General features: G+C 41.8%; 1 protein-coding gene across 2 annotated transcripts; it reads left to right on the forward strand.

Annotated features, from left to right (window-relative positions):
* Window positions 1–4684: 4684 nt before the first annotated feature.
* On the forward strand, window positions 4685–18875 carry LOC121536865 (glycine receptor subunit alpha-2-like). Of its 2 annotated transcripts, XM_041844471.1 has the most exons (9): window positions 4685–5234; window positions 6808–6935; window positions 11684–11751; window positions 13438–13661; window positions 15222–15304; window positions 15410–15553; window positions 15643–15857; window positions 16950–17099; window positions 17974–18875. In XM_041844471.1, exons 1-9 carry the CDS (start codon window positions 5167–5169, stop codon window positions 18250–18252), a joined length of 1359 nt encoding a protein of 452 aa, XP_041700405.1. In that variant the 5' UTR covers window positions 4685–5166; the 3' UTR covers window positions 18253–18875. The 2 variants fall into 2 exon arrangements, with proteins under 2 accessions (XP_041700405.1, XP_041700406.1); XM_041844472.2 differs by lacking the exons at window positions 4685–5234; window positions 11684–11751 and having other exon boundaries at window positions 6822–6935.
* Window positions 18876–19876: the final 1001 nt, after the last annotated feature.

Consider the following 19876-nt stretch of genomic DNA (forward strand, 5'->3'; position numbering starts at 1 on the left):
GACTAGTCAGGATCGAGGGAAAGATGAATGGAGCAAGGTACAGAGAGATCCTTGATGAAAACCTGCTCCAGAGTGCTCAGGACCTCAGACTGGGGCGAAGGTTCACCTTCCAACTGGACAACAACCCTAAGTACACAGCCAAGACAACGCAGGAGTGGCTTCGGGGCAAGTCTCTGAATGTCCTTGAGTGGCCCAGCCAGAGCCCGGACTTGAACCCAATCGAACATCTCTAGAGAGACCTTAAAATAGCTGTGGAGCGACGCTCCCCATCCAACCTGACAGAGCTTGAGAGGATCTGCAGAGAAGAAAGGGAGAAACTCCCCAAATGCAGGTGTGCCAAGCTTGTAGCATCATACCCAAGAAGACGTGAGGCTGTAATCGCTGCCAAAGGTGCTTCAACAAAGTACTGAGTAAAGGGCTGAATACTTATGTAAATGTAATATTTCACAATTTAATCCATTTTAGAATAAGGCTGGAACGTAACAAAATGTGGAAAAAGTCAAGGGGTCTGAATACTTTCCGAATGCACTGTATGTAAGTCGCTCTGGATAAGAGCTTCTGCTAAATGACTAAAATCTAAAATCTATGTGATGAGAAGGTGTAAAATAGCTGCTTTCAGCAAATAAAACTGATTCATCCATTGAAAGTCTATCTTTACTTTTCGGTGCTATTGGGGAATAAAGCATGTTGATTTGCAGGCACTCTAATGACAAAGCAATGATACACCTCGAACCAGAGCAAGTCATACATCCTGTACCATGAGATCCAATGTGACACTTGTAATTTTGGCCATAGAATTAAACAGGGGAGGAGGAGGATGGAGTAGATGTTTTCTTCTGGGGCTCAGACAGTCTGTCACAGCAAAGCAGCACAGCAGAGGAGCTGGAAGGTGAGCCGGTCAGTAACAGAGCACTAGACTGAGGAGTAATATTGCCCCCGAGCATGTCACAGCATTCAGCCATGTGTTGTACTGAGGAGTAATCTCACACAGCCTATGCATGGCTTGACATGAATGAGAGAGAGGGACGTTTTCCCACTGTTGTTGTTATTGTGTCTCCCTGTGTGCTGTCCAGCCTGCCCACGTGGAATGAACATCCTTCATGCCTTTGGACCATGATGCTGAGGCACTTGCAGCCTCCTAGCTGGCTTAAACAGTTTGATTCTGGACAGGCCCATGCTCTAATATAAATACTTTATAAATAGGCAAAGCTAAATACTTAAATCAGATTTGATATGACAATCTCACTCGTGTGTCTCACTGCCTCACTCTGGGTGGCCAACCTTTCAGCATTTCCAATTATGTGCCTCTACAATCTGTTTCCAGGGCAACTGGGGTACCAAACACATTCCCAGAGGCATCTTGCTGAAGTGCCTTTTGTTTACACTATTCATATCTGAGGGGAATTTATCCATTCTTACTTACAATATATGAATACACTAACTGACAAAAACATGAATGAGAAAGGGAAAATATATTCAGTGACAAACGATTTTCTAAAACATTAATTAAATAACCTCACATTGTCCTTATTGATAACCTGCTGTTTTATCATATACCAATAGCCTATGTTTTGTGAACTATAGTATACAGTACTGTGAAAAAGTGTTTGCCCCCTTTCTAATTTCCGCTACTTTTGCATATTTTTTATACTGACTGTTATCAGATCTTCAACCAAAACCTAATATTAGATAAAGGGAACCTGAGTGAACAAATAACACAACAATTACATACTTATTTCATTAACAAAGTTATGCAACACCCAATGCCCCTGTGTGAAAAAGTAATTGCCCCCTTACACTCAATAACTGTGTGACGAGTACTAAGGATACGAAGAGGCAGGACGCAGACGCAGGAATTAACAATGTCAAGGTTTACTTAAACAATGACAAAGAGAATGAACAAAGATAGAGTACATGACACGAAGCAAAACAATCACACACAACATCCTACAGAACAGTCCAGGGCTAAATAAGGGTAGTGATGAGATGAGGTGCAGGTGCGCTGGAGGTGATTAGGGTGCATTGGGACCAGTCACCTCGCCCACTTACCCTGCCGGTCCTGACAGTGGCAACGAAGAAACCTCCCCAGCTCCTGGTTCATGCGCTCCACCTGCCCATTCGACTGAGGCCTATACCCGGAGGTGAGGCTGGCCGTGGCCCCGATCTTCTCCAGGAAATCCTTCCACACTCGGGAGGTGAATTGGGGGCCACGGTCCGAGACAATGTCCTCCGGAAGTCCATAATGCCGGAAGACCTGTTGGAACAGGACCTCAGCGACCTGGAGAGCAGAAGGAAGACCAGTTAGTGGCAAAAAACGGCATGATTTGGAGAACCGATCTACGACCACCATGACTGTGGTGAAGCCGTCAGAACGTGGAAGGTCGGTGACAAAGTCTATTGACAGGTGTGACCAAGGTCGCTGAGGCACTGGGAGAGGAACTAGTTTGCCTGCCGCAGCGTTCAGAGGTGTCTTCGTTTGGGCACATACGGAACAGGAGTTGACATAGCGGGACACATCAGAAGCCAAGGTGGGCCACCAGTACTTTTGTGCTAGAGAATGCAGGGTGCGCGTAATACCGGAGTGCCCTGCCATAAGGGTGGTGTGTGCCCAGATCAGCAGGCGGTCCCGGACACTGGTCGGTACATACACACGCCCCGGTGGGGCGTTGGCAGGCGCCGGGTCCTCCTGAGCCGCCAGGCGGATGTCTTCGTCCACATCCCAAACGACAGGTGCAACGATGAGACGAGGGAAGGATAGGGCCCCCCAGATCCTTCCTTTCTCTGGTATGGTGCATCCTGGAGAGTTGGTCAGCTTTCACATTCTGGGATCCTGGGCGGTAGGACAGAATGAATTGAAATCGAGTAAGAAATTGGGCCCACCTGGCTTTACGAGAGTTCATCCGGGTCGCTGCCCGTATGTGCTCCAAATCCAGAATGGATGGACTGCGCCCTCCAGCCAGTGTCTCCATTCCTCCAGAGCGAGGACCACTGCCAACAGCTCCCTGTCTCCAACTCCAGGCATAATGGGACCCATGTCATCCAAAAAGTTATACTTCTGACTCATCTGTCCATAGAACATTCTTCCAAGAGTCATTCCAGGTGCTTCCAGGTGCTTTTTGGCAAATTTGAGTCAACTTTTTGGAAGAAATGGATCCCATTATGTGTGGCAAAAACCAAACACTGCATTCCACAGTAATAATAATAATATGCCATTTAGCAGACGCTTTTATCCAAAGCGACTTACAGTCATGCATGCATAAATTTTTGTGTATGGGTGGTCCCGGGGATCGAACCCACTACCCTGGTGTTACAAGTGCCGTGCTCTACCAACTGAGCTACAGTAAGAACCTCATACCAACGGTCAAGCATGGTGTTGGTAGTGTGATGGTTTGGGGATGCTTTGCTGCCTCAGGACCTGGACGACTTGCCTTAATAGAAGGAACCATGAATTCTGCTCTGTATCAGATCATTCTACAGGAGAATGTCAGGCCATCCGTCTGTGAGTTGAAGCTGAAGCGCAGCTGGGTCATGCAGCAAGACAATGATACAAAACACACAATCAAGTCTACATGAAAATGGTTAAAAAGCAACTAATTTGAAGTTTTGGAATGGCTTAGTCAAAGTCCAGACCTAATCCCAATTGAGATATTGTGGCAGGACTTGAAACGAGAAGTTCATGCTTGAAAACCCACAAATGTCACTGAGTTAAAGCAGTTCTGCATGCAAGAGTGGGCCAAAATACCTCCTCAGCAATATGAGAGAGTGATCAACAACTACAGGAAGCATTTGGTTGCAGTCATTACAGCTAAAGGTGGCACAACCAGTTATTGAGTGTAAGGGGGCAATTACCTTTTCACACAGGGGAATTGGATGTTGCCTAACTTTGTTAATTAAATACATTATTTGTAAACTCAGGTTCCCTTTATCTAATATGAGATTTTGGTTGAAGATCTGATAACATTCAGTATCAAATATATGCAAAAATAGAGAAAATCAGAAAGGGGCAAATACTTTTTCAGGCACTGTATGTTTTTGAACAATGTTTACATTATGGAGAAGAAAACAGCTATGCCATTACATATGCGGTGTGTAATTATTCTCGCTTCAATAGGTTGCATAGCAAATGGGTTATTGTGTTTTCACCCTGTTGAATTGCATTCTTATTTCTTACAGAGAACAAACTGCACCTCACTCATGATTGCACGATTATGAAATGCATTGTATTTATGTAAGCTACCATCTCTGTTTTGATCAGCTAATATGGAACATACACTACAAACCATGAAAAATATTCCTCTAGATTTTATTTTATTCTATGTTCAGATCATAGACCAATATTACAGGTAATCTATAGGTGATATATCAATAGACTTTAATTATTTCATTGAAGTGTGTTGTCAGGACCATAGTTTGTCAGGTGGTGAAACCTTCTGGAAAACTATTGTCTGACTACAAGATCTTATATCGCGCAACATCTGTGCGTGCAGTCCCTTCTGACCTGAGCACTTCCATATCATACCTATGTATGGACAGCTTTCAAAGGGGACTCTTACTCGGAACACAGGGGTTTGGAGCATATATAGCTAGCTTGAGAAAAGGCTGTCTTAGTCATTTATATGGCATATTGAAAATCACGTCCTCCAGATCTTAATGGTGCGCTTGCGTGCAAATTAACCGGGAGCTGTCTAAGTGCTGAATCTAAAGAGATGTCCACTCGTCTCCCATTCCAGCAGTGGACGGTCTTCAATCGAAGGAAATATTCTGCTTCAACACCACTATACGTTTTCGAGACCATACATCTGTTTTCACTGAGTTTTTGAATGAAAGTGAGAAAACGCCTTCCTGAAGGCTCTATATTCCGCGTCTTGTGGATATTTCTCACCTCACAACGTCTTTTCCACAGGTAATTTTTAGATGGCAATGACTCAGAATTGATGATTCTTTACACATTATCAACAACAATACCGCACCTGGGAATCAGTGTTTCATCAAACTAAGCTATGATCCTACGGACTGGAATTCCTCATGTGTATTCTCTGTGTGCCACGAGAACACTCAACTGTGCTTTGGTCAGAAAGAAAGCGATATTGCTGCTTGGATTGTGTGTTTGACCAACATTCACATATGGAAGAAATAAAAAATTGAAGAAATCTAAAATCAAGAGGAATGAATCGCCCCTTTATCAACGTCTTGACTGCTTTATTTGCATGTTTAATGGAGACCAACAACAGCAGGTAGGTGAATGCTTAGGCTACTTTATTGGCCATTTAACATAAAACATTTTTTAAAAATAGAATGAGATACTTTCTTCTTTATTTGTATGTAGCCTATTCAACTGTAATGTTCATTGATGAAAAGGCAAAGTGCGTTACCATTAAAACAAAGTTTAGGATATTGAGTTTCAACCTACCTCGAATGACCCATTATTTCTTCGTGGACCCCAAAGTTCCATTGTTATTAATGGAATGTAGAAATTATTCAACTTCAATATTCAATACAGTTGCTTTTCCATCAGCATGTAGCCTAGTCAGAGTAGGCTATATGGAGCCGTCAATATCGCATGGTAATTTCTGGTATTTTGCCAAGTTAATCATTGCCTCTAACTCTGTCTGTGGGCGTTGTCAAAACGTTCAGTGGCATGTCCAGAACATTTTGAATGGGGTGGCCAAGGTGGGGCACAGACCCAGTTTAGGGGGGCCATAACATTTAGAACCTTAATTGATGCAAGGTGGATTTTTTCAATATAATTATGATGGTTCAATGCATTGAATGCTTTAGCTTAGGTTTGGTACATTTCCCTGTTCAAATAAATCATAAATCAATTCCAAAAGTATTGTTACAGTGTTTGCATTCAAGGTCAGGATTTTATATAAGGGTATTAGCATACAGCAGTAAATTCACTTGAAAGTGCCATCCAGAGTATGAATTATACTGTGACATTCGGGACCTGGTATGTACACATGCACATGCCATACACAAACCTTTTTGGGGTTCTGTATAGTAAGCATGTAATTTAACTGTAAAAATGTCTTACCTTTTAATGTGTCATGAACACAACCAGTCATGATATTCTCATCTGATTGTCAAACAAATCACTTCAAAAAGTAGGTTAAGTAGGTTACCTGTACATGTTCATCTACTCCAAAATAAGTCCAGCATCCAAACAGTGCACTGTGCACCTGCCATTTGAATGGAAAGTTACATCTATTACAAACACCATGTGTAATGACATGCAGCCTACAAAGTGGTGTGTATTCATGGATGCCAAGGGAAGCCAGGCTTCCCCAAAAATGTAAACAATACAAAAATAAATGATTTCTCATTGGTGTCTATCTGTGTTTCATAATTTTCCTTGAATTCGCAAGAGGCCGAATCCATTTCACCAGAGAAAGCATCTGAGCAAGGCAAACAGCGTCCCTCTGTCTTAGTATCAGTAGTCCACCCTGGGCCACCACCTGGACACACCACTGAAAACGTTGTCAAATTCCGTAGTAGCCTATGTGTCAGAGGGATTTTATTTCAAAGTGTGTATAGCCTATATGCATACAATGAGGACAGTCACAATGCCAACTCTCCAATACAGTGGTAATAAGCTTAAAGCACACCGCGTCTGCCAAGGTGTTCCTTCACTATTGTAATCCTTCCTAATCATATCATTTGAATCTCATTTGTGTTTCTCTGCTTGCCTATACACCAGTATGCAGATGAGCTTCCTATTTGGTTGAGATTAAGTAGAAATGGTTTCAATACACCTTGACTTCTGACTGAGCAAGTAAGTGTTTTTTTTTCTTTGTTTGTTTCTCACAGGGTGGTGGATGCCAAGGAGCATGAGTCCAGATCAGGCTCTACTACTAACTTGTCTCCCTCAGACTTTCTGGACTCATTAATGGGTAGAACATCTGGTTATGATGCGCGAATACGACCAAACTTCAAAGGTTGGTTTTTATTTGACTTTTTAATACTTCTTAAGAATTTGAGTGTGGATTGGAAAACCTTCACCTAAAATGCATCTGGGATATCAGTGTATCCACCCATATGTACACTGAGTATACAAAACATTAAGAACACCTGCTCTTTCCATGACATAGACTGAACAAGTGAATCCAGGTGAATGCTATGATCCCTTATTGATGTCACTTGTTAAATCCACTTCAATCAGTGTAGATGAAGGGGAGGGGACAGGTTAAAGAAGGATTTTTTAAAAACTTGAGACAATTGAGACATGGATTGTGTATGTGTGCCATTCAGAGGGTGAATGGGCAACACAAAATATTGAAGTGCCTTTGAGCGGGGTATGGTAGTAGGTGCCAGGCGCATCGGTTTGCTGCTGGGTATTTCATGCAGTTTCCCGTGTGCATCAAGAATGGTCCACCACCCAAAGGACATCCAGTCAACTTGAAACAACTGTGGGAAGCATTGGAGTCAACATGGGCCAGCATCCCTGTGGAATGCTTTCGACATCTTGTAGAGTCCATGCCCCGATGAATTGAGGCTGTTCTGAGGGCAAAATGGGGAGCAACTCAATATTAGGAAGGTGTTCCTAATGTTTGGGATACTCAGTGTATAGTACTGACATCCCACACATAATGATGTATACATTCTAAACTGAACACCCCCTCAACAGTCAATAAGGCACATTATGAACAATACATTTTGTGCTTGTCTATTGATAAAACCCTATCAATCACGCCTGTAGACAGTGACATCATCCTCCATGTAGGATTTATGGGATTGCGATATGGAACATGAAAGGATCAGAGCAGAACCGACTCACTTGACTCACACTGGTCTGATTGGTTCTCTCAAATGTTTCTTTCTTCCCTGGGGGGGTTGAGATCTCACAATGTTTTTGATTTAAAAATCCAACAATTGTATTGGGGGCTGTGTGTGGTTGTCCATGTGAGTGTTTTAGTGAGAAAGACACAGAGGAGAACCAATCAGTAAAAAAGCACATCCCCTTCATTATAAACGCATCGTGCCCACAACATGAAAATAGCCTTTCTAGACTCTGAAGTCAGGAGGAGTTAGCCATACTACCATCACCCATTATAACACCCAATATAGCGATTTCTTCAATTGTCATTTATATTGTCCAACAGCTATATTAAACATAAGCATTCAAAACAAAAACAACAACAACAACAACAATAATGAGGTATAGATGTGGGCCCAAAACAACAGTGGTGCCACAGTGACAACCTCATATGAGGGATGGGGTCCCTCTGGCCAGACTGCTGAGTTCCTCTATTGTTGTGTTGTGGTGCGGGGGAGAGACAGCATCTGTCACTGTGATGGAGATGAGTAAGGAGAGGGAAGGGAACTCGTTGGTGGGGCTCAGGGTGGCAGGTGGGTATGGAGACAGGCAGGGCGGGGGGGTAGGAAGGGGCACACCCCAGACAGGGAGGCAGGCATGCAGGCAGACCCCAGGCTGGGACACTAGTGGTGGAACCATGCTGGAGGGAAGGCCACTGAGAGGAGAGTAGTACAGGAAACACAGTCTGAGATTGGTCAGCAAGACTCAGCCTTCACCCAGAAACACTGGCCCAGATCTATCCACTCCATCTGGGAGAACACGTGTACACAAGATCTCAGAAATGGACTCAAGATCAGGGGAAAACTTGTCTGTTTTTTGTTTTTTTGGGAAAGCCAGAAACTATTTTTATCTGTATATGAGATAATGCTGGAGTTGTGAGGAGTAGAGGAAATTAAAATTACTGGAATGAAGAACATGATCTTACCTTGTCTGATAAATTGGTGAGTTCAAGTCTCTGGTGGACAGAGTATTCCAGTCTATTTAGGTTTAATACCACACACACACACACAAACAAAGTTTAATTAGAAGGTTGATTAGATCAGTTTTATACAATTGTACTGCAGTTCCTCACTGTTTCTACAAGCAGCAATTCTTCCATTTATTAGGCAGCGAGCACAATACACACACACACACACACACACACACAAACACACACACACACACACACACACACACACACACACACAAAACACACACACACACACACACACACACACACACACGTAAAGTTAACAGGGATACACATAGATGATGTTTGTTTATCACCTACAAACCATACTGTGTCACAACTATACCCCACAGTGCTGCTGGAGCTTGACCTACATTTGCCTGCCAAGGTTGTTGTGTGGAGTTATTCCATTACATTTCTCTGTTACTGATATTAAATGCAGTTGCCCGACTACAAACTGAGGCGAATATTAATACCACCACGTCACATGCAATATTGATGAGGAATACACAGGGGAAGGGCAATGTGCTCACAACTTCACTTATCAACACAGAGACCTCTCTCTCCCTGGCTGACATTATTGTTTTTATTCAAGACAGTGTTACTGTGTTGGATAGAAAGTGTCAAATCCTGATTTTGCTTTTCCACTGCTTTTCAGTCATTCTGTGACCTCATAGATAGCGGTAGAATGCCTGTGACACTAAGTTGACTTTTCTGCTCATGATTGTTTCATAAGAAACATGTGCCACTGTTTGTAATGCCATTGTGTGTGTGTGTGTGTGTGTGTGTGTGTGTGTGTGTGTGTGTGTGTGTGTGTGTGTGTGTGTGTGTCAGCGTGTGTCTCTCAGCATGTGTTTTTGTTTATCTGTTTCTTAACCCTATCAATGAAAACATTCCTTGTCATCCTTATTGAGTTAGTCAATGACTTGTCCTAGTTAGCATTAGCAGGCAACATACTTTTGATTGAAGTAAGTAACCATTTCTGAACGATACCACTGTTTGTTGAATATTGGAGTTGATCCTGCCATTTTTAACTATTACTGTACCAGGCCTGCTGTTGAAGACAAACGCCTGGGGATGAGATTAGTCAATGACTAGTGTAGCTGTTATGACTTGCATGGGGTGCTTAGGAGAACAACAGGCCTTGTTTATGTTGACAGAAAAACATACTAGGAGAACAACAGGCCTTGTTTATGTTGACAGAAAAACATACTAGGAGAACAACATGCCTTGTTTATGTTGACAGAAAAACATACTAGGAGAACAACATGCCTTGTTTATGTTGACAGAAAATCATACTAGGAGAACAACATGCCTTGTTTATGTTGACGGAAAAACATACTAGGAGAACAACAGGCCTTGTTTATGTTGACAGAAAAACATACTAGGAGAACAACATGCCTTGTTTATGTTGACAGAAAAACATACTAGGAGAACAACATGCCTTGTTTATGTTGACGTAAAAACATACTAGGAGAACAACAGGCCTTGTTTATGTTGACAGAAAAACATACTAGGAGAACAACAGGCCTTGTTTATGTTGACAGATATACAGTACACACTAGGAGAACAACATGCCTTGTTTATGTTGACAGAAAAACATACTAGGAGAACAACAGGCCTTGTTTATGTTGACAGAAAAACATACTAGGAGAACAACAGGCCTTGTTTATGTTGACATAAAAACATACTAGGAGAACAACAGGCCTTGTTTATGTTGACAGATAATCATACTAGGAGAACAACAGGCCTTGTTTATGTTGACAGAAAAACATACTAGGAGAACAACATACATTGTTTATGTTGACAGATATACAGTACACACTAGGAGAACAACAGGCCTTGTTTATGTTGACAGAAAAACATACTAGGAGAACAACAGGCCTTGTTTATGTTGACAGAAAAACATACTAGGAGAACAACAGGCCTTGTTTATGTTGACAGAAAATCATACTAGGAGAACAACATGCCTTGTTATGTTGACGGAAAAACATACTAGGAGAACAACAGGCCTTGTTTATGTTGACAGAAAAACATACTAGGAGAACAACATGCCTTGTTTATGTTGACGGAAAAACATATTAGGAGAACAACAGGCCTTGTTTATGTTGACAGAAAAACATACTAGGAGAACAACAGGCCTTGTTTATGTTGACAGATATACAGTACACACTAGGAGAACAACAGGCCTTGTTTATGTTGACAGAAAAACATACTAGGAGAACAACATGCCTTGTTTATTTTGACAGAAAAACATACTAGGAGAACAACATGCCTTGTTTATGTTGACGGAAAAACATACTAGGAGAACAACAGGCCTTGTTTATGTTGACAGAAAAACATACTAGGAGAACAACAGGCCTTGTTTATGTTGACAGATATACAGTACACACTAGGAGAACAACAGGCCTTGTTTATGTTGACAGAAAAACATACTAGGAGAACAACAGGCCTTGTTTATGTTGACAGAAAAACATACTAGGAGAACAACAGGCCTTGTTTATGTTGACAGAAAAACATACTAGGAGAACAACAGGCCTTGTTTATGTTGACAAATATACATACAGCCCATAATGTGGTGTTAGATAGGTAATAAAGCACATGCTCGCTTTCACAACTAATTACACTCAGCTTACTGTACATCCAACAGATATTGCACTGCTATCTTTCTCAAACTCCCTCATCTCTATTTGCTAAAGCACTCCGTGGAGATGGCACATGATGATTAAGGGCAAAAAAACATCTTGACTTTTTCTTGTCACCTCATTCTCATTCCATTTCACAGGTCCCCCTGTAAACGTTACATGCAATATTTTTATCAACAGTTTCGGCTCGGTCACAGAGACCTCCATGGTAAGTGTTCTTGCTTTATCTCTTCCCTGTCAAACATGTCAATGTGTTATCTATCCTCCAACCTGCAGGTCCCCCAGTTAATGTTACCTGCAACATATTTATCAACAGCTTTGGTTCTATAGCAGAAACTACAATGGTGAGTTGGAGTGTTGTGCTTGGCCATGTTAACTACATTTACATTTGACATTTTAGCAGATGCTCTTATCCAAAGCGACTTACAGGAGCAATTATGGTTAAGTGCCTTGCTCAAGGGCACATCAACAGATTTTTCACCTAGCCGGCTCAGGGATTCGAACCAGCGACCTTTCGGTTACTGGCCCAATGCTCTTAATCAACAGCCTGGCTCATTTGCTCCTCAGGAGTTTAAGATTGAAATCATCCAATTTCTTTTAGTTTATGGATGTTTTGAACTTTTGCTTCTTCATATGAGATGATTCACTTTGTCCCATTCCCATAGTCTATTGGCGGCTCCAGGGGGCAAGTATAGCTAACAGACACTGAGCACCACAATTGAATCAGATATCTTTCCCATTATACTCAAGACAATATTGTATTGCTATTCCCATGACACTCCCTTGTGCATGTGTTGGATTAGTTCTGTTTTAATAATTCACACAGTGAATGCCAGCACATAATTTACTTTAATTGCAGCCAATAGCTGTAGGTTTGATATCTTAGGGCCTGAGATTTAAGCATGTTGATTGGTTGTAATGTCCCACAGACATCCAACTGCCCAAGGGGTAAACAATATCAAACGTGGAATCCACATTGAGATCCTATCCAATAACTACTATCGCAATGCATTAATAATTAGTTAGAATTTTGTCCATTGAATACTTGCATTTTTGGTAGACAGTCTTTGCCTGAGTTAATCAACAGCCGAGCCGGGTTTATAACACTTGCCCACAGTTGTTCAATAACTTTTCACACATAGACATACACATCTGGGACCACCAATACACTGCTGCCTACCGAATAGGTCTGTTCTGAGAGGGAGAGAGAAGGTATCTAATCCGATGCGATCTGTTCATCTGCAATCAATTAAGCCTCTTGAAACCTGCACAATTCAATATTAACTGCATCTTCAAACTTCAATGGACTTTCTTGGTCTACTATTCACACAAACATCATCTATCTCCTATTACGACCATTTAGCAATAACAATTAATGAGGAAACTGATCATATGGATCAAGTAACTAAATTAGATTTATGACTTCAATTTGATTAGATTGCTTCTTTTAATAAATGTGTATATATTGTCCCATTTACTCCTAAATTGTAATTTGGATTTTAGATGATGGTATTGTGTGGTGATTTACAAACATACAAATATGCATTGAAATCCATGCATTGCATCCATTCATTCATGCTATTGTTTATCATATTACAATTCTGTGTAAAAATGAGGAGCAATTTCTCTAGTTAAAGTTTTGTGGCACCACTTCAATTTGTGGTAGTGTCACAGTCAAAGTGTCAGAATTGTATTTTACTATTAATATTATTTATAGTATCATTGGTGCTTTATTAGTGCCTTAGTGCCAAATGTCTTGGGGTGATACTGCATGTCACTACGATGGAACCAAAAACCTGAGGCAGGCACTTGGCCTACATATTGACAAGACAATGTTGTTTTGTATTAGTGGCTCTACCATTCTAAGTATGTAAAAGTCTATAGCAAAATTATTTTCGTATTCACTGACTGTGTGACACAATATATTCTGGTCACCAAAAGTATAGTACTGTATATTTAATGGAGATAGACAAAGTAGTCCATATGTCAAAGTAAAGCAGTTGTAAAGCTGATTTCACTATTTCCCCAAGGATTACAGAGTGAACATCTTCCTGCGACAGAAGTGGAGAGACCCTCGGCTGGCGTACAGCAAATACCCAGACTCCTCTCTTGACCTGGACCCGTCCATGTTGGATTCTATTTGGAAACCTGACCTGTTCTTCGCCAACGAGAAAGGCGCCAACTTCCATGATGTCACCACAGACAACAAGCTCCTGAGGGTCTTCAAAGATGGGACCGTCTTGTACAGTATCAGGTTAGATGTGGGGCGTGCATTGAATGGTGGGCTCAACTCTATTGCTTGGGGAAGTTAGTGCAATAGGCTTAACATTTCCTGTTGGAAACATCCAAACAAAGAAAATATTCAAATCCAGTGAGATTTCAGCAGACAATCAGAGATTCCCTTCAACTTTAGTCTACCTCCAGGCCCTTCACGTACATGTAATTACTTTTGTAAGAAACAAGTTTCTACATCAAAGACTACCGCTCAGGTTTAATGGGATTCATCTCAATAAAGTATTCCTTCAGCTGGAGGAATTGGATGCAATATGGTTTCACTAAGACTACATAGCAACGCAAACTACTAGAGTATCCAAAGGCTGCACAGAACTTTTCTCCAAAGATGTTTAGAATACGTTCAGGATAGGCGTATAGAAATAACCCACTCATGTAGGCTATTCATTTCCCTGGGCATTTGCTACAAGTCAATATGTTTCATCCCTAGCGTTGCACGGGATCAGTAAAATGGAATCACTTCAAAGTAGATGCAGCCCACTCGTAGTAGATGAGACGGGTTACATTTTAGTAATTTAGCCAACGCTCTTATCCAGAGTGACTTACAGGATCAATTAGGGTCAATTGCCTTGCTCAAGGACACATCAACACATTGTTCACCTAGTTGGCTCGGGATTCTAACCAGCAATCTTTCAGTTACTGGCCCAACGCTCTTAACAGTTAGGCTACCTGCCAATAGCCTCCTCTTACAAAAACCACCACTACACTTGAGCACAAACCTGTGATACAAGATATGAAAATACATTAGATTTTATTTAATTTCAATATCACTTCAGTCACACCACTCCGCCTTAGATTTACACCTCGAGGCAGCGGAATAATGCAGCTCAATCTGGTGTCCATTTGGAGAGCTGATTCAGGCGGTGGAGCCCAGGTGTGGAGGGAGGCAAGGGGATTCTGAGAGAACAGATGAAAGAAAGGTGGTTAGTCGCTCTCTCCATTCATGAGAGAAGAGATGAGAAAGGGAGCAGACTGCTGATGAAAATACATCTCAGAGAGGGTCCAGTAATAAAACTGTGATAAGAACCTGCTGAAGGGAATCCCACATGCTGTGTGGGAGGAGGAGGCTCTCTCAGAGGAGGAGGAGGGAAGGAGAAAGAGCATTCACTGCAAATGAGGAGCATATGTTTAGCACATACTTTACACAGTCACAAAGTAGGCATACATTGTAGGGAGCTTGTATTTAATTCTCACTTGAAACAGTAAACAACAACTAAGATCGTAAAATTGAGAAAAAATGTGAGTTCCGTGTAAGATTTTTTATTTAACAATACATGTATCTGTTGAGTGAGGTATAGAACATGCTAATCTAATAACTACACTGAAAAAAATCCTGTTGTTTTTACAGTAACTTAGTTACCTGTAAGTTACTGTAAAAAAAGGTACAGTTTGTTACCGTACATTCCTATGATACTTTGGTTTAACAGTACATTACTGTAACGTTTTCATATGCTTTATTTGTACATTCACAAATAATGCTTGCACAGTTGTTTCATTACTTTTACACGCCTCTTCCTCAAAGGTTGACCCTCATTCTATCTTGTCCGATGGATCTGAAGAACTTTCCCATGGACATGCAGATCTGTACCATGCAACTGGAGAGCTGTAAGTGTCTGCTCCTTACAACTCACATGGTAAAGCACATGCAATATGGTTTGTGAAAATGCAATAACATAACAAACATATTTGCTGTGTTCATTCATTCCTCAGTTGGCTACACCATGAATGATTTGATCTTCGAGTGGGAGAGCAAGGACAAAAATCCTGTGCAGGTGGCTGCAGGGCTGACCCTCCCCCAGTTCATCATGAGAGATGAGAAGGAGCTGGGATACTGTACCAAAAGCTACAACACCGGTCAGAGAGCCACACACACACACACTTACACACCACACCTCTCACCACACCGTCCCTGATCTGAGGTGTCAGTGTGTTTTGTTCTACAGGTAAATTCACCTGCATTGAGGTGAAGTTCCACCTGGAGAGACAGATGGGTTACTACCTGATCCAGATGTACATCCCCAGCCTCCTCATCGTCATCCTGTCCTGGGTCTCCTTCTGGATCAACATGGATGCCGCGCCCGCCAGGGTGGCACTGGGTATTACCACCGTGCTCACCATGACAACCCAGAGCTCCGGCTCCCGAGCCTCCCTTCCCAAGGTAAGCCTGTTAATCCAAGCAGTGACAGGATGAGTGGACAATATGATGGAGGAGGGAGGGTCAATGGGCCTTGTTCAGATCAATCAACCTTCCATTTTCCACTCATGTCAGAAGTCATACATAATCAGATACTGTTCATGAAATGTAAATATGCCTATGATTGAAGTCTCCGTGCTTCACTGAATTCTGACTCAGATTTAAGTGTTCTATGGATAAATTAGCAATCAATGGATTTACAGTATATCAAGAGACTATCAATGTGAAGTCTTTCATTTTTAATCAATAAGTTGTAAAAACAGAGAATACTATTAAACTTAACATTATCACAATTTATGTTAGAAATGACAATTACAACAGTGATTTAGGAAGTAATATAATATTACTAAATTAAACAGTAGTGGATACACTGCGACTGTACACGGTCAAACATACTAAATTGGTATTCACAATTACGTTAGCAAGAGCACTTCAGCGTGAGTCATCTCTTGAAGATCAGTCATTCTCTCACACATTGGATCGTCCGCACATGACCACGTCAGAGGCCCGCATGAAAGAGACACACTCTAATAAATATTTAGAGAGAGGTCTTTGAGAGGCCCAACTCAGAACAACAAGAGCTCAATACACCTTAAGAGCACTCGACAACGTAAAGTTGTTTTCGCTCCATGAAAATGACCTGTCATTTTGAGAGACAGAGACAGGTTATTGTATGATGAATAAGAGGGCATCCTTTAGTGTCTAGCCTCCATCTCATCTCCGGCATGGAGATGGATGAAATAGACTGATAAAGGCTCCAGTCGAGCTGCTACTGTTTCCTTTGTGTTACCTTGGTAATTAAAGCAGCAATTATTTCCTTCCAGCGCAATCGCTGAAAATCGCTGATATCAACATGAGCTTTGAGAGTTTAAAGCACTCGTTAGCAAATACCACCCCCCTAATTATGGTGATTTAGAATTTACAGCAACTGACTAACATAAAAAAGCACGTCATTGAGGGAAAATAATATTCCCATTGAAATGTTAATTGTGAAGGCAGCACATAAAAGGATTATTCAGTCCCAGTAAATGACTGTTTATTTGGTTCTTGTCACAGGTCTCCTATGTGAAGGCCATTGATATCTGGATGGCCGTGTGTCTCCTGTTTGTATTTGCTGCCCTACTGGAATACGCTGGAGTTAACTTTGTCTCCAGGCAACAGAAGGAGTTCCTTCGCTTGAGGCGAAGACAGAGGCGGACACACAGGGTAAATAAACACTCTAGGCTTGAGGATCATTCCCTTTAGAACAGTCACTGCAAAGCCCAGACTCATAACCACAGGAGTTTGGTGGCACCTTAATTCGGGAGGACGGGCTCGTGGTAATGGCTGGAACGGAATTGGTGGAATGGTATCAAATACATCAAACACATGGTTTCCATGTGTTTGATGCCATTCCATTTGCTCCGTTCCGGTCATTATTATGAGCCGTCGTCCCCTCAGCAGCCTCCTGTGCTCATGACTGAACCATTTTTAAAGAGTTGGAGTTCCACTCTAGTAATTGTTCATTGCTATTCAAGAGATAGTGGAGAAACAGGAAAGATGGAGAAAATGTGTGTTGAAAATGCGATATGGGACCGGGATTCGAACGATCCCACACTCACGCAGACTTCCATGCACCAGAGGTGGTGCCAGAAACCGCTAGACCAAATCCCAGGGCCTCATGACTGAACATATGAACAGTGTCTTTTAAAAAGGAGTGTGACATGAAGAAACTGCGTTGAATGAACACTTAGGGCAGTCAGAGACTGATGTTAAGTAGGCCATTTTTAAGGAAATGTGTGTAAGGTTATCTGTGGTTATAAGTGTGTCAGCTTGTTGTTGCTGCAGCAGAGGAAGGGAGGGTGTAATATCTGGGAGACATTCAGCTGTGTCCCCAGTGTTAATGAAGCCGCTATAGATGTCGCCTGGAGGCATCCTCAGGTAAAGGGTCACGGGCCAAGAAAAGGACGCAAGAACATGGCTACTGGCCATACACCACAATGTCATAGTATGTGTGCACATGGGAGTGTGTCTGAAACTCTTTCTCTCCATTGAACAGAAGCATACTCACCGTGTTTCTGTCTTTGTTTTGTTTCACCAGGATGACGACATGAGGGATGGCTTCAATTACTCGGGTTACAGCATGACTCAGTGCCTGAAGGATGGGTCGGCTGTAAAAAATGCTGTCCCAAACCCCGGCCCAGCACCACTAACCCCTAAAGAGAAAGAGGTGATAAGGAAGAGGTTTGTGGACAGGGCCAAGAGGATTGACACTGTGTCCCGAGCAGCATTCCCTATGGCCTTCCTCCTCTTCAACATCTTCTACTGGATAACATACAAGGTCATCAGGCATGAGGACATTGGCATGCAGTCAGGGTAGTCGCTCTGCCCCGCAGGTTTTACCTATGGAACTCTCCTCTCTATTTCTTTCTCTATAATTTCTCTAAATAAGAACTGCTAGGACAGCACAGTGAGACTAATGTATGTTGTGGGACTGTACATGGAGGAGAGCCACAGAAATGTTGATGGTGTTGGTGTTCTTTAAGGGAAAATTGATAGGTGTTCATGCTAATAGACTAATGCACATGTTTAAGATTAACAAGTGAACAATTAGTGAGTCACAGATGTACTGTATGTTTTCGATGTGTTCCTATGAGCTAATGCATCCTGGAGATTCTAATAGGTTTTTACTCAAGGCACAGAACAACGATGTAAAAAGGTGGACCAAATTTTATGAGACGATTCTGCCTTTGCATTTGTAAAACCTTGCAATGGAGCAACATTCCATGGATTTGTATGTGCAGTAGTCTGGGCTTAATAGTTAAGGTTAGACGTTTGTGTGGTGAAAAAAAAAGTTTCATAAGAAGGTTGATTATAGCAGTTTTATACAATTGTACTGCAGTTCCTCACTGTTTCTACAAGCAGCAATTTCTTCCACAATACACACACACACACGCACACCATATAAGGCATACATCTGTGTATACAGTTGAAGACGGAAGTTTACATACACTTAGGTTGGAGTCATTAAAACTCGTTTTTCAACCACTCCACAAATTTCTTGTTAACAAACTATAGTTTTGGCAAGTCGGTTAGGACATATACTTTGTGAATGACACAAGTAATTTTTCCAACAATTGTTTACAGACAGATTATTTCACTTATAATTCACTGTATCACAATTCCAGTGGGTCAGAAGTTTACATACACTAAGTTGACTGTGCCTTTAAACAGCTTGGAAAATTCCAGAAAATTATGTCATGGCTTTAGAAGCTTCTGATAGGCTAATTGACATCAGTTGAGACAATTGGAGGTGTACCTGTGGATGTATTTCAAGGCCTACCTTCAAACTCAGTGCCTCTTTGCTTGACATAATGGGAAAATCAAAAGAAATCAAGACCTCAGAAAAAAATGGTAGACCTCCACAAGTCTGGTTCATCCTTGGAAGCAATTTCCAAATGCCTGAAGGTACCACGTTCATCTGTACAAACAATAGTATGCAAGTATAAACACCATAGGACCACGCAGCCGTCATACCGCTCAGGAAGGAGATGCGTCTCCTAGAGATGAACGTACTTTGGTGCGAAAAGTGCAAATCAATCCCAGAACAACAGCAAAGGACCTTGTGAAGATGCTGGAGGAAACAGGTACAAAAGTATCTATATCCACAGTAAAACGAGTCCTATATCGACATAACCTGAAAGGCCGCTCAGCAAGGAAGAAGCCACTGCTCCAAAACCGCCATAAAAAACACAGACTACGGTTTGCAACAGCACATGGGGACAAAGATCATACTTTTTGGAGAAATGTCCTCTGGTCTGATGAAACAAAAATAGAACTGTTTGGCCATAATGACCATCATTATGTTTGGAGGAAAAAGGGGGTGCTTGCAAGCCAAAGAACACCATCCCAACTGTGAAGCACGGGGGTGGCAGCATCATGCTGTGGGGGTGCTTTGCTGCAGGAAGGACTGGTGCACTTCACAAAATAGATGGCATCATGAG

Source organism: Coregonus clupeaformis, chromosome 23 (genome assembly GCF_020615455.1).
Source record: "Coregonus clupeaformis isolate EN_2021a chromosome 23, ASM2061545v1, whole genome shotgun sequence".
In the NCBI taxonomy this organism is placed as follows: domain Eukaryota; kingdom Metazoa; phylum Chordata; class Actinopteri; order Salmoniformes; family Salmonidae; genus Coregonus; species Coregonus clupeaformis.